The following is a 12,008-nucleotide window of genomic DNA, read 5'->3' as shown; positions in this document are numbered from 1 at the left end:
CCTTACAAGGGCAGGCGCGCGACTGCCTCCGCCCCTCGCCCGTGGAATGTGGTGACCACACTGCGCTGCACCAACGCGTCCCGGAGGAGGGGAGATAACGCACACACAGGGTTGAGGAGCTGAGTTCGTGGCTCTGGCTTTCTCCTTCAAGGAAGGCAGAGCATACAGGCTAAAAACACGAAACACGTGGGTCCTCTTCCCGACACGACTCGTGGCGCCCGACAGCGGAAGCGATGAGACAAGCCGCCACCTTCCCCTCCTGCGCAGATGGTCTCGCCCACAGCTTCCTTCCTGCCCGGCAGGGCGGCGGCCGCTCCGCTTTCCGGAAGTGTCGCTCCAGCCGCTCCCCGCCGGTGCCGTCTCCTGCCACCAGGTGAGTCGGGGGGCTCCGCTCGCTGCCCGCGGGTCTGCGCCGGCCGCCGGTGAGGGGTGGGCGGTGCCGGCCTGGGGGTCGCTTGCGGCGTCGCCCCCCGCAGCTCTCCTCGGGCTTCGGCTGGGTGATGCTGCTCTTGACGGGGACGGGGATCCGTCCTGCGGGCTGGAGCTGGGAGAGACCCCGGTTCCGGGGGTCGCGGGGCCTGGAGCTCCCTGTGCACCGTTTCAGGGAACGGGTGTTAAAAGATGTTTGTTTCCCTGTCGGAAGGGCTCGGCTGCCTCCCGGCCACAACGAGCCCTCTGCGGGTGTTTCCTCGGCTTTGTGCGAGCATGGGAGGGGCAGGGCTGGGACCTGCTGCGGTCGGGAGAGGATGGGGTAGTGGGCCTGAGTCTGTCCCTTCCTGCTCACGTTTTGGAATAACCAGAGCCACCCAGGGGATTGCGTGCGGTGGTTCCCCGGCTCTCAGAATCAATTAGGTTAGAAAAGATCTCTGAAATCATCGAGTCCAGCTGCGACCGACCACAATGGAACTGGAGCATGGCGCTGAGGGCCACGTCCGGTCTTTATTGAACACCTCTAGGGATGGTGATTCCACCACCTCCCTGGGCACCCCATTCCAATGTCTGATCACCCTGTCTGTGAAGGAGTTCTTCCTAATGTCCAACCTAAACCTGGCACAGGTTCCGACTGTCCTCTCATCCTGTCGCTTACTGACTGGGACAAGAGGCCGAGCCCTATTTGGCTACACCCTACTTTCAGGTGGTTGTAGAGAGTGGTAAGGTCACCTCTGAGCCTTGTTTTCTCTTTTGCAGACAGGCTGTGTTGACTCACTGGCGCTGGATTTTGCAGCAAGTGTGATTCTGTACAAGGGTTTTGGGAAGCTTATTAGTGAGAAGTGTGTTAAAGTGGCTTTTAAGACTGGGTGGGACAGCGTAGGGTTTGGTTTTTGCTAATTTGCTTTCGTAAAGTATAATCTGCTCTTTATTGAGCGTTGACACAGATTTGCTGGAGAGCACTTGGCTCTTATCTCTTCCTGTTGGCACCCAGATTGTGATGGATGTGTGACTGTATGTGATGCTGCAGTTGAGTATGTGGACAGAACTTGGGATTTAGCTTTGAGGCTGACTTTTGAGTTTGATGTTCTATCTTAGTTCATGCAGGGACTTTCTTGGCTACGGGTTTGGGGATTTATTGTGTCGTAGTTTGGTTTTTTCAGTAATAGATTTTGCATCTATTACAATAGTCACAATTTTGAAACATGGGAGTGTTTTCTAAAGCATAACTGTTGGTCACTGCCTCCGAGCAGGTCCAGCTTGCACCATTGTTAGTGGCTGTAAATTTTCACAGCTTAGTGCATCGTTCAAAATCTTTAGTTGCTTGGGTTTTTTTTTTCCTCAAGGGTTTATCACTTTCCCAGAGGAAGGGACCACAAGATGATTCTCTGTGCTTCTGTGGTTTGATATCCACTGTGGCTGAAAAAATGGCAATACAGGCAGCACAAAGCAGCACAGTGCTGCTACTACCTATTTATTGTTCTTTTAATATGTGAAAATCTTCCTAGAGAAAGGTTGCACTTTAAGAAATACCTTATGATGTGTCTCACAGGTAATGTCTTACATTTGAAGTTTCTTGGACAGCTTCCAAAACAGGGCCCAGACCATTCAGTGCAGCACAGTACTAAACAACAGGGACTAAACCAGCATGTCATGACTTGCACTATCTAATGCAAAGTATTCCCACTTTTTATCTACTGAAATTCTATTTCCAGCCTATACTAACCCTATTTCAATTACAAAAATGTTGGCATAAATGTGGATCTTTTTGTTGGGTAACACTAAGTACAAGCACTTCTGGAACTTTTAAATGATAAATTGTTCTCTTTGGCTAACTGGATTGATGCCTTTGGTTTTCTGAACTTGTTCCAAAAAGTACCACCCTCTTTTCTAACAGAGATTCCTGGAGCTGAGGCCAGTGTTTCAGGCATAGCTGCAGCAAACCTGTGCTGAAGGGCACTGCAGTCCTGTGAGATCTGATGTTTCTCTGTACCTGGGCTGGCAGCTTTTTTGGACTGGAGGAGTTCCCAAGTCTGGTTCAGAGAAACTTAGACAATATTAAAGCATTGGCACTTTTTTTGTTTTTCTAATAAATAATGTTTTGTTTTTCTAATAAGTAAAATATACTCTGATAGGTCAGTCTTCTCAACAGAATTAAAAAGAATGTGCTGACAGCCTGCTTTTTTGCCTCCTCTTGCTAAGGATTGAATTGTAGTGAGACAATTGCATGTAGTGGCTTGCTGGGAGCACTGCCTTTGCAGCACTTATGCCTTTTCACTGATCCCAGAATTACAAGCCAGACACAAATAGGTGATAAAAAGGGATTACCATTATAAGGATCCTTATGGTGCACAACATGCAGGATGAAAAAGCGCTGAAGGTGCATACTGTAAGAAATGGATACAATTTTATAGGTTCAGCAAATTAGCATCACTGACAAGAATCCCCAATTAGAGACAGAGGTGATGAGATAATTTGCCCCTGGTTCTCCCCTTTTCTGAACACCCCTAACCCCCCTTTAGATATGAACTAAACTTTATGAAATGTTAGGAAGCCGTTTTGTCCTGGGATCCAAAATAATGTAACCTCAAGGCCGTAGAGCTGCTGGGGCATGTATTTTGTCTTTCTAATAGAGTAGGTAAATGCTAGCTATCAATACAATAATAGGCTAGAGAGCTGCAAATATATATGTAAAGAATATGGAGATATATAAAAGTAAAAAGGGAAAAATTAATTTGGCTGGCATCAGCAAGTGCAGAGTAAATTTTTTTGTTTACTTTGAATGAGCCATATCCTGAAAACTGTGTTATTTCAGAGAAGAGTAATTAAAAGATGCTGTTTGGCTCTATTTTGAGTAGTGGGACTTCTAATCAATAACCCAGAGTCAAATGAGAGCTTGCCTGGGGTTTTTTTAACAGCGGTAAGAAAACCACCAAAGTTACGCACAACGCTTGGCTGCAGCTTGAAAGCAAACTACCTTTGTTGTCAGCTGTCAGCATAAGTATCTGGAAGTCAAGAGCTGAGGTTTATTTGTTGCAGTGTTGTGGAGGCCAGACATCTCGGGTAGCTGGTGGTTGGTGAGGGCAGCGGCGAGAGGGAACGTCTGCGTTGTTGAGCGATGCGCAGTTACATTTCAGGGGCTATTTTTAGTTCGGGACATAATGGTTTGTTTTGTACGTCAGAAGAACGTTGTGGATGCACGTAGGATTTAAAAGTGTGGAATTAGCAGGGGACATCAGTAGCTGTCTGTGTGGACAGACTGAGAAGGACATAACCATGGAATTTCCTTTTATGATCCAGATGCTTGGTACACCCTGTCAGGTATCTAATACAAAGCAAGGTAAAATGTCTTTCCTTTTAGTTAAAAAAAAACCCAAAAATAACTGCTTTGTGTCTGCATATTGGGTTGATTGTATAAGGGAGTTACTTTGCTTAATTTTACTCCCTTTTTCTTTAAGGATGAATCCCAGTTAGTGACTTCAGTCTTGCTTTTCAGGACTCTAACAGAAAATATTCTATCTTTGACAAAACTATTTGAGGAACAGTTAGAACTGTGCTATGTCTCCAGTTAGCATTGCTGTTCTGACCAGATGATTTGTTTCTAAATTATAAAATTAATACTTAGTGTAGATTTCAGAATATTGATATTCTTGCAATTACTAGTGAAGCTTAAATTTTCTTCTTTCAGGAGACACTTTGCTACAGGTGCTTTCTGTAAATTCAGAGTCAAGGAAGGAAGGAATTTGGTTTGCATAACACTTTGAGCATTATGAGGGATTTTAGCAGTACAGATAACACTTCAGTTTTAGCTAATGCAAGCAGAGGTTATGAGACTTTTGGAAACAACATTAAAAAGGGTCTAACTTCTGATCCGAAAGCAGTCTTGAGGACTTTGTGTTTGCCTTTCGGTGAATGACTCAGCTTTTCCAGTTTGTGCTGTCATACATTTAGTTGGAACACTACATGTATCTTTCCAGATAAAGAGATGCGGTTAATTTAAAAGCCTCACTTGTAGCCTGAATGTAATAATGTTATAATATATAATAATCTACCATGTTTATTTCTTCATATTACAGTTTCAAGGGAAACAGTAACATTAGTATACCTGTGATATGTGAAAATTTGTAAAAACATATAAATGTTTCTGAGGGTTGGTAGCTTAAAAGTAACAGTCTTCGCATTTTTGTAGCGATCTTACCTTTTAATTAATTCTAAAAAGAGTGTGTTGGCATTTGCATGTGTTGTGTAGTAGTTCCACTGTGTAAGAGAATAGCGCTGTAGAACTTTTGAGCGAAGTTGGTGCTGTCTCTTTCTCAATGGTAGCTAGTCTAACAAAATGCTATTTAGAGCCTAAAATACATTTTTTTCCACCAAAATGTTAGTTTAGCATACTGTCTGATCTATTTAACCACTGTGCTAGTTTACCAGCACATAACCTTCTATGTCAACAGTGCCTCGCAAATTCCTGCATATGTAGTTGTATTAATTTGTGGAAGATGCAGGTGGAGTATTGAATCAGCAACACAGGCACTGTGTGAGTTTCAAGAGCTTTGATTTGATTTGGGCTTTTTTTATATAGCCTCCTATTGGCCTACTGTGCTGGTCCCTCAATCCTCAAAGGCTTTATGCTTTCATAGCAAGTGAAGTATGAAGGAAAATGGAGCAGGAGATATTGAAATAGATGTGTACTTCAGGGTCTATGCCCATAAAAGCATATGAAGCCTGATGTTCCTCTACCCCTGGGACTTGCAATGTGATTTAATAAGGCTAAATCTTGGATATATTTCTGTCTCCTTAGAACCAACAGCCACCATGTCTAGCAAAAGAGCAAAGACGAAGACCACCAAGAAGCGCCCTCAGCGCGCCACTTCCAATGTGTTTGCCATGTTCGATCAGTCGCAGATCCAGGAATTCAAGGAGGCCTTCAACATGATCGACCAGAACAGGGATGGCTTCATTGACAAAGAGGACCTGCACGACATGCTCGCCTCCCTTGGTAATGGCCCTTTCCTCTGTTCATGCTTGGCAGGCAAATTTGTGCTGCAAAGATCAAAATGCTGAGTTTGGGATGTGAGAGGTGTCTCAGTTTGTGTTAACACTCGGTTTATATTGAGATTACTTGTTCAGTTTGAAAGCTAAACCGAGTATGAATCCCTTTATTTGTAGGAAAGAATCCAACGGATGAATACCTGGATGCCATGATGAATGAGGCTCCAGGCCCCATCAACTTCACCATGTTCCTCACCATGTTTGGTGAGAAGTTAAATGGCACCGACCCAGAGGATGTAATCAGGAATGCTTTTGCTTGTTTTGATGAAGAAGCAACAGGTACGTGGGTGAAACAACAGTGCACATGTATTACTTCTGCTTACTTCTGTAACAACAAATACTTGTCTTCATAGAAGTGGTGATCAGTTTTTTAACTCTGAAAATTTTAATTTCTGCAAACTGAAAATCATGAGTGTATCCTCGTGCTAAATTTGCCTTTTCAGTCTCTGTAGAAATTTCAAATTTCTGGCAGTTCATTCTGGTGAAGACAGAAGAAAGTATAAAAGATGTTGATCGGGAACCAGGGTCTTAATTTTTCCTAACTTAAAATTCACCTTTGGGGCCGCTTTTTTGAGGGCAATCACTGTTTTCAAAGCTGTTGTGCTTTTGTGAAGAACTTTTCAGTCAGCAACATATATCCACCTTCCCTCTGTTAAGGTGCACTAAAAGGAGAAGGAAATGAATGCAGGAAAATTCTTGTGTGACTCACAGGAGTGATGATAAAAGCAATCACAAGTTAAACAAGCCTACTTGTTTAATAAACCACGCCAAGAATTTATTCTTTGCAACCAATCTGGTAAATCTTAGTTTTACCAGTGATTTAAGATCAATTTGAAATGTTGTAAACTTTCCCATGTTTCATGCACTTGTTGAATGTTAATAGTCAAGTTCCATTACTTTCTTTTTTTTGTGGTTTTTCAATAAGAAGTCTCAAGGTAAGCTGAACCCTTTTGTGATTTTTAAAATACCGAGTTAGAAGGTTCTTGGTACTCTTGGGAGTGTAGCCCTGCTGTTGGGAAGAATGTCCAATATGAATGCTGATAATTTTTTATATTCTATAGAACACCACAGGTAAAGCATATAATGGTCTTTATTTGAAGTAGTGAGACTTTTCAAACTAAGATGCCTGATTTCATTGAATACTTGTAATTATTTGGCAATTTTAGTGATAGGGTTTAATGGTATTGTTTTCATTTGGCAGACGAAGACTGTAGGTATCTTTTAATTGAGGGAAAGAACTCAAAGAAAGAAATTATCACGCATGTATTAGCAGATAAATGTAAAAACTCTCTTCTGTCCTCCTGCACTGTGCTCCAGGGTTCATCCAGGAGGACTACCTGCGGGAGCTGCTGACCACCATGGGGGACAGGTTCACGGATGAGGAGGTGGATGAGCTGTACAGAGAGGCCCCCATCGACAAGAAGGGCAACTTCAACTACATCGAGTTCACGCGCATCCTCAAACATGGAGCCAAGGACAAGGATGACTGAGCAAGTCCCTGGATACCTGCACATTCTCTACATTTATGTTTATTTTTAATGGTTTCTTCCTGATAGAACTTGTTGCATGCATTTAGCTCCAAAGCTTTTGTCTTTTTCAATATATTTATCTATTCCAGGCCATTTAGGCACATTTGCACCTGTAATCAGACTGGAAGCAGGGAAAATATTTTGAGGGAAAGGCTACAGGAAAAACATTCCCTGGAATTGATAGTCCAGGAAAATAATCTCAAGATTCCTGGTTTTGCTGGATTTTTACATTTTTGTAATAAATGCCATTTTGAAATAAAGATTGCTATATAGATAAAATACCTCAAAATCTTTTGTGAAGAATGAAATTTCTATTACACATTTACAAATGCAAGTGCGTTCATTGTATTTTTCTTGCCGTTGCAAGTCAAGCTGGAAAACTCATTTTCATGGTGTTTTGTTCAGTGTCAGAGTTGTTCTGAAATGCTCCTAGCAGCATCTGCTGGCATCTTTAAAAATGCATCTGCAGAAGTCTTTCATCTCAGGTTTTTGAAGCGGGATCTGACTACTGTGTAAGTAGTTAACCAAATAAATGGTTAGGGAAGACTGTTACAATTGCCTCATGGCTAGTAGAGAACATTTGATTCTTAAGCAGATACTATGCCCAGCTTTTGCTTCCTTTTAATATTGATGAGTTTTCTAGCAGTACTTTCATGTCAAAGTGGGCATTCTTTGCTAAGTAACGGGGAATTAGGCATATTTTTTCCCTTCTGCTGAAGGAAGCTTGAGCAAAAGAGTCTGTGCTGGCACTAATTAACACCAATACATGGCCAGAAAACTACACAAAGCTTTATTTTTCTACAGCTAATTGATTTGCATGTGAGAATGTGACCAAGTCATTCTGAGAATTAACTGGTAAAACCTATAGGTGGTGAAGTTGCTCTCACTTTTTAAATTATATACATACTCCTCAGATGTATTGGCAAGATGGCTTTTAACCAAGCACAGTTAGTCATTCAGAACTGGTTGTGCTGATGTTGTCTCAAACACAAAGAAAACAGGAGGATTGTTCTGTTAGTTCTTAGTATGACCATGCTTTTCTGTGTGCCTCATTCTCTTGGCTACTGCAAGTTAGAAAGCAGGAGGAGAATTTATTTTGCCTATGTATTTATCAATTAAAACAATGACCTTTTATCCAGAAACTTGCCCTCAGCTATATCACACAACTTAAGACCCCAAGGAGTAGAAATTCAGCACAAGGGATTGTAAAGGCTCTGACAGCTTATCCTGTAAGGTGGGTTTGTCTCATTCCATGTGTGATAGCATGAAGGCTTGGTTACTTAATCTTGCATGTGTTCCCATATGGCAACTCTGAAAGATATTCTGGCTTCAGGTTTGTAAATAACTTGACAAAGTATACTCAGTTGGCGTACTTGGACTATTTTTTATTTTTTTATTCCAGGGTCGTTTTTTCCACTTACGGGCTTAATTAAAATTGAGTTTTCAACCATTCTTTTCCCAGTTTTGTGTTTTATCTGCTAACAAACTTACCCTCACTTTTTCTCCTACCTACATTATATTCTACACTGCTTTAGGTTGTCACAGCTGCTTCATTTATTGAAAGTTTGCTTTTTAACTGTCTTGGTGGTCTTCAGTAATGGCTGCTGAGTTATTTCTCCATGTGACACCTGCAAGGTTCTAGGAAGTAGTTTACAAGTATGCATGGAAGTTTTCACCAGCAGTGCCCTTGTGACAAAGATGAGAGAGTGGAGATTTAGGAAGCTGTCTTGTAGAAACGTTGCCATGTAACGTTAGGCTGGAGAACAAGTTATGCTGTCACTTTTTTAGACTGATCTTGTCACTGCTGCAACTCAGTACTGTGTGCATACATGCCTGCTCGAAGAACAGATGTAAGATATTTTTTCCCTTTGAGTGTCTAAATGGCATTTAGATTCAGAGAGCAATTTACTGTTGTTAGGAACCCTGGATCCCTAAAACCTTCTTTTCCTGATCCTGTTTTCTCTGTAAATGTTAGGTGCTGCTATGTTACACTGAGAAAGCAGCAGGTGTACCAGCTAGATTTTTCTTGCTCGAAGTAGAAATTTTAAAATCATAAGTATGAACTACATAAAAGAGAACCTGGTATCCTCCTTGAGAGGAAATTGTCCACTTCAAAAATATTCTGTACTGCTGCTTTTGTTTTCTGACCAGCCAGCTGAAATGTGAGGTGTAGCCATTTTGTCCCTTGCATGCTCCCTCTGAGTAGAGGGTGAGACAGAACTGTGCAGAGGTGAAGATACCTGCTCAGGAAGATGTGTTACTGAGAAAGAATATCCAAGGGTGTGTGACTATGATGATAACCTCCCAAGTTCCAGTTTCCCTGGTTTTTTATATTTTAAGAGACCAGTTAACCTGCAAGTGAGCACAAACCCCTTAACTGCTGAGAGGCTCCAAGGCCAACAGCCCCAGCCAAGAGACCATATAAGAGCATCAGATGCATTTTGTAGCTAGGCAGGGAGGAATGTGACAGCTGAGGTTGCGTGCCGAGGGCTATGGGGATGTGTCATCAATAATTCACTTCCAAAAATAAAAATAACTTTGGTCACTGAAACAGCTTAAAATTCTGATGACTTAGCCTTAGCCTTTTGCAGCCAAAATCTTGGAACCTAATCTTTTCTCCCTCGGGGTTCATATATAACAGTCTCCAAGCTCCACACCAGATCAAGCTTATGATGAAAAATTATTTTCATAGGCTCATGCACACATTTAATAGTCTTACATCTACAGTGATCTATAATGCCCTGGGAAGCACTACTGAAAAGCAGTGATTTATCTTACATGACCCACTTACCCTGTTCTAAGGCTACAAACACAGAGGTCAAAATGAAGCCAAAGAGCTACTGAGGCAGCATGAGAAACCTCCAAAGAGAACCATGTTTGTGCTGAGTGCTGCCAGGGAATGTTTTCCTGCTACCTTTTCATCGGTACTATGTTGTTGGAGATAAAGGTAATGTGTGGTGTTTTACACTTGTTGCTGTTCTTCATTTAAGCAAATAAACCCATCCTTGTGGCACAGTGATCAGCTGACTGAAGCATTTCACAACATGAAGGCAGCTTGTTACCCTAGCTCAGTGGCTCGGGGATGTCACAGGGGTGCTGTCCCTGCACTCCAGAGCACGGATCTGTTTCACTGCTGACCTAAGGACTATCTTTGGATCGCTTGTTTCTAGGATCCCTGTGGTATCTGGAGGAGTGAATGCAGCACAGCGGCCCCATCCTGGCACAGGGCATCAGTGACAGCATGCCTTTGTGTCCTGACACCTGCATTCGATCCAAAAGCTGGAAAATAGCTGAAATCTTGTCATCACATATTTCTCGTGGCCTTTTCTAGTCTGGAGTGTTACTAACCTACTATTTGGGATGCTCCTGGGGAATTTCAAACAACAAAAAATGCAAAGATACTCCGACAATGTAAATGCAAATAACGGGTGAGTAACAAAGTATAGTCAGGAACATTTTAGATACCAGCAGTTAATCCTCCCTTGGTATTGCTTATGCATCCATGCTCCTATTTTGGCTTCTTACTTAATTTTGCAAAACCCTACTGTCATTTTTAGATAACTTTCTCTTTTGGAAAAATATTTAGGATTACAGTACCTCAAAAACAGTATTGCAGAAACTAGGAACAATACAAAGGGAAAAAGAACTCAGTAAATGCCTCTTAAAATGCAGCTTAAAATTAAGTTACCATGAAATACTGAAAAGTAATTCATGGGGGGAAAAACCCTCCACACAGCTCTGGTTTTTTTGGGTTTTTTTTTTGTGCTCTGAGCAGCAACTCCACAGAGATCACTGTTTTCCCAAACTTTTGATATACCAGATAGAAAACTTTCCATCTTAAAAAAAATAAATAAAAAGGTGGCAGCACGTGGCTCCTTTTCCTACTTTTCTCTGCAGCTCATGGGTAAAAACACTGCCAAGGAATGTTTTCAGACCAGCAGTGTGATATTCCCTAGAGGCGATACATAATAGGCCCTGCATCACGGGACTTAAGGGGTCAGGCAGTTCATATCAATGTAATAAATCCAAGGGCAGATGTTTACATGCCTCCACTTAACAGGAGAGTGGGAAATCAAACTGGCCTCCTGGAAAATCCCAAGTGTTTGCTGCACGCAGACTCTTCTGCCATGCAGCTGTGATTCAGTCCCTCAGTGAAGCAGTGCTGCACTTTGATAAATCTTCAAAGTCAAGCTACAAATATAGCATCTGGCAAGTCAAGACTGACTTTGCTGCTGCCACTGTCTGCTTGTTTAGGTTTAGGTATAAATCATTTTACTGTTCTTGTAAATTGCTTCGTTTTGCAAGGTTTATTTAATTTTTAATCTTCACTTTGACTATTTTAGGGTATCACTGAGTACAACCTCACTAAATATTGAAATAGGCTTTGGTTTGTTTTTTAACTATGAATAGTCCTTGGGAGTTAAAAGACAGCGTTTCACAATAATTTCCAGCCTGAGCCAAGCATATTCAAGTGAGTGGGTGTAAATTGAGGCCTGTAAGACTTGTCTTAGAATGTGCTAAAATAGAGCTGGCATCAGACATGAGTTGCTTGAACCTTGACTTAGCTTTGTATCTAGCAGACACTGGGGATTTTCCCTCTTTTGAGTTCTTCCTCAATTGTGAGCTAACCATCTCTAATGCAAAAGGTAGTGGCAAGAAATTCCCACCCCATAAGAAGTATGTTGATTTTGAAATTGCTCCACCAGCCAACCAGACTTGCACAGGCATCACCTGATAAGAAAACTGATAACAGCTTACTTCTCATGTGAAACACCTGACTAAATATGCTGCTTCTTGTTTTCTGTGTATGTTTTAAAAGACTATTTTAGACCTATGGCCAAGCGTTGAGCACATTTAATTTTCTTCCATATTTGTACATGCACATTGGCAGACAGGTACAAACTCTAACACACAAGGAGAGAGCACATATGTACATCCTTAGGTTTAGCAGAGTTAATTACAGTTGTTTTAAAGATGGGAGGCCTTCAGCTCTCCTTACTA

General features: G+C 41.8%; 1 protein-coding gene across 2 annotated transcripts; it reads left to right on the top strand.

Annotated features, from left to right (window-relative positions):
* Nucleotides 1–213: 213 nt before the first annotated feature.
* On the top strand, nt 214–8,457 carry LOC102075006 (myosin regulatory light chain 2, smooth muscle minor isoform). Of its 2 annotated transcripts, none has more exons than XM_005486673.4 (4): nt 214–373; nt 5,228–5,425; nt 5,596–5,757; nt 6,796–8,457. In XM_005486673.4, the coding sequence occupies exons 1-4, from the start codon at nt 268–270 to the stop codon at nt 6,966–6,968; spliced, it is 639 nt and encodes a 212-aa protein (XP_005486730.2). In that variant the 5' UTR covers nt 214–267; the 3' UTR covers nt 6,969–8,457. The 2 variants fall into 2 exon arrangements, with proteins under 2 accessions (XP_005486730.2, XP_005486729.2); XM_005486672.4 differs by lacking the exon at nt 214–373 and adding an exon at nt 3,610–3,769.
* The last annotated feature ends 3,551 nt before the right edge of the window (nt 8,458–12,008 follow it).

The sequence above is a fragment of the Zonotrichia albicollis genome, chromosome 1 (genome assembly GCF_047830755.1).
Source record: "Zonotrichia albicollis isolate bZonAlb1 chromosome 1, bZonAlb1.hap1, whole genome shotgun sequence".
In the NCBI taxonomy this organism is placed as follows: Eukaryota; Metazoa; Chordata; class Aves; order Passeriformes; family Passerellidae; genus Zonotrichia; species Zonotrichia albicollis.
The sequence above is the reverse complement of the archived record's forward strand: the minus strand, read 5'-3'. Positions and strand labels throughout refer to the sequence as shown.

Coding starts and splice junctions, on each gene's coding strand:
- LOC102075006 (XM_005486672.4), top strand. CDS start 3,625: ATGCACGTAGGATTTAAAAGTGTGGAATTAGCAGGGGACATCAGTAGC. Junction 3,770..5,227: donor GGTATCTAATACAAAGCAAG/GTAAAATGTCTT, acceptor CTGTCTCCTTAG/AACCAACAGCCACCATGTCT. Junction 5,758..6,795: donor TTTTGATGAAGAAGCAACAG/GTACGTGGGTGA, acceptor ACTGTGCTCCAG/GGTTCATCCAGGAGGACTAC.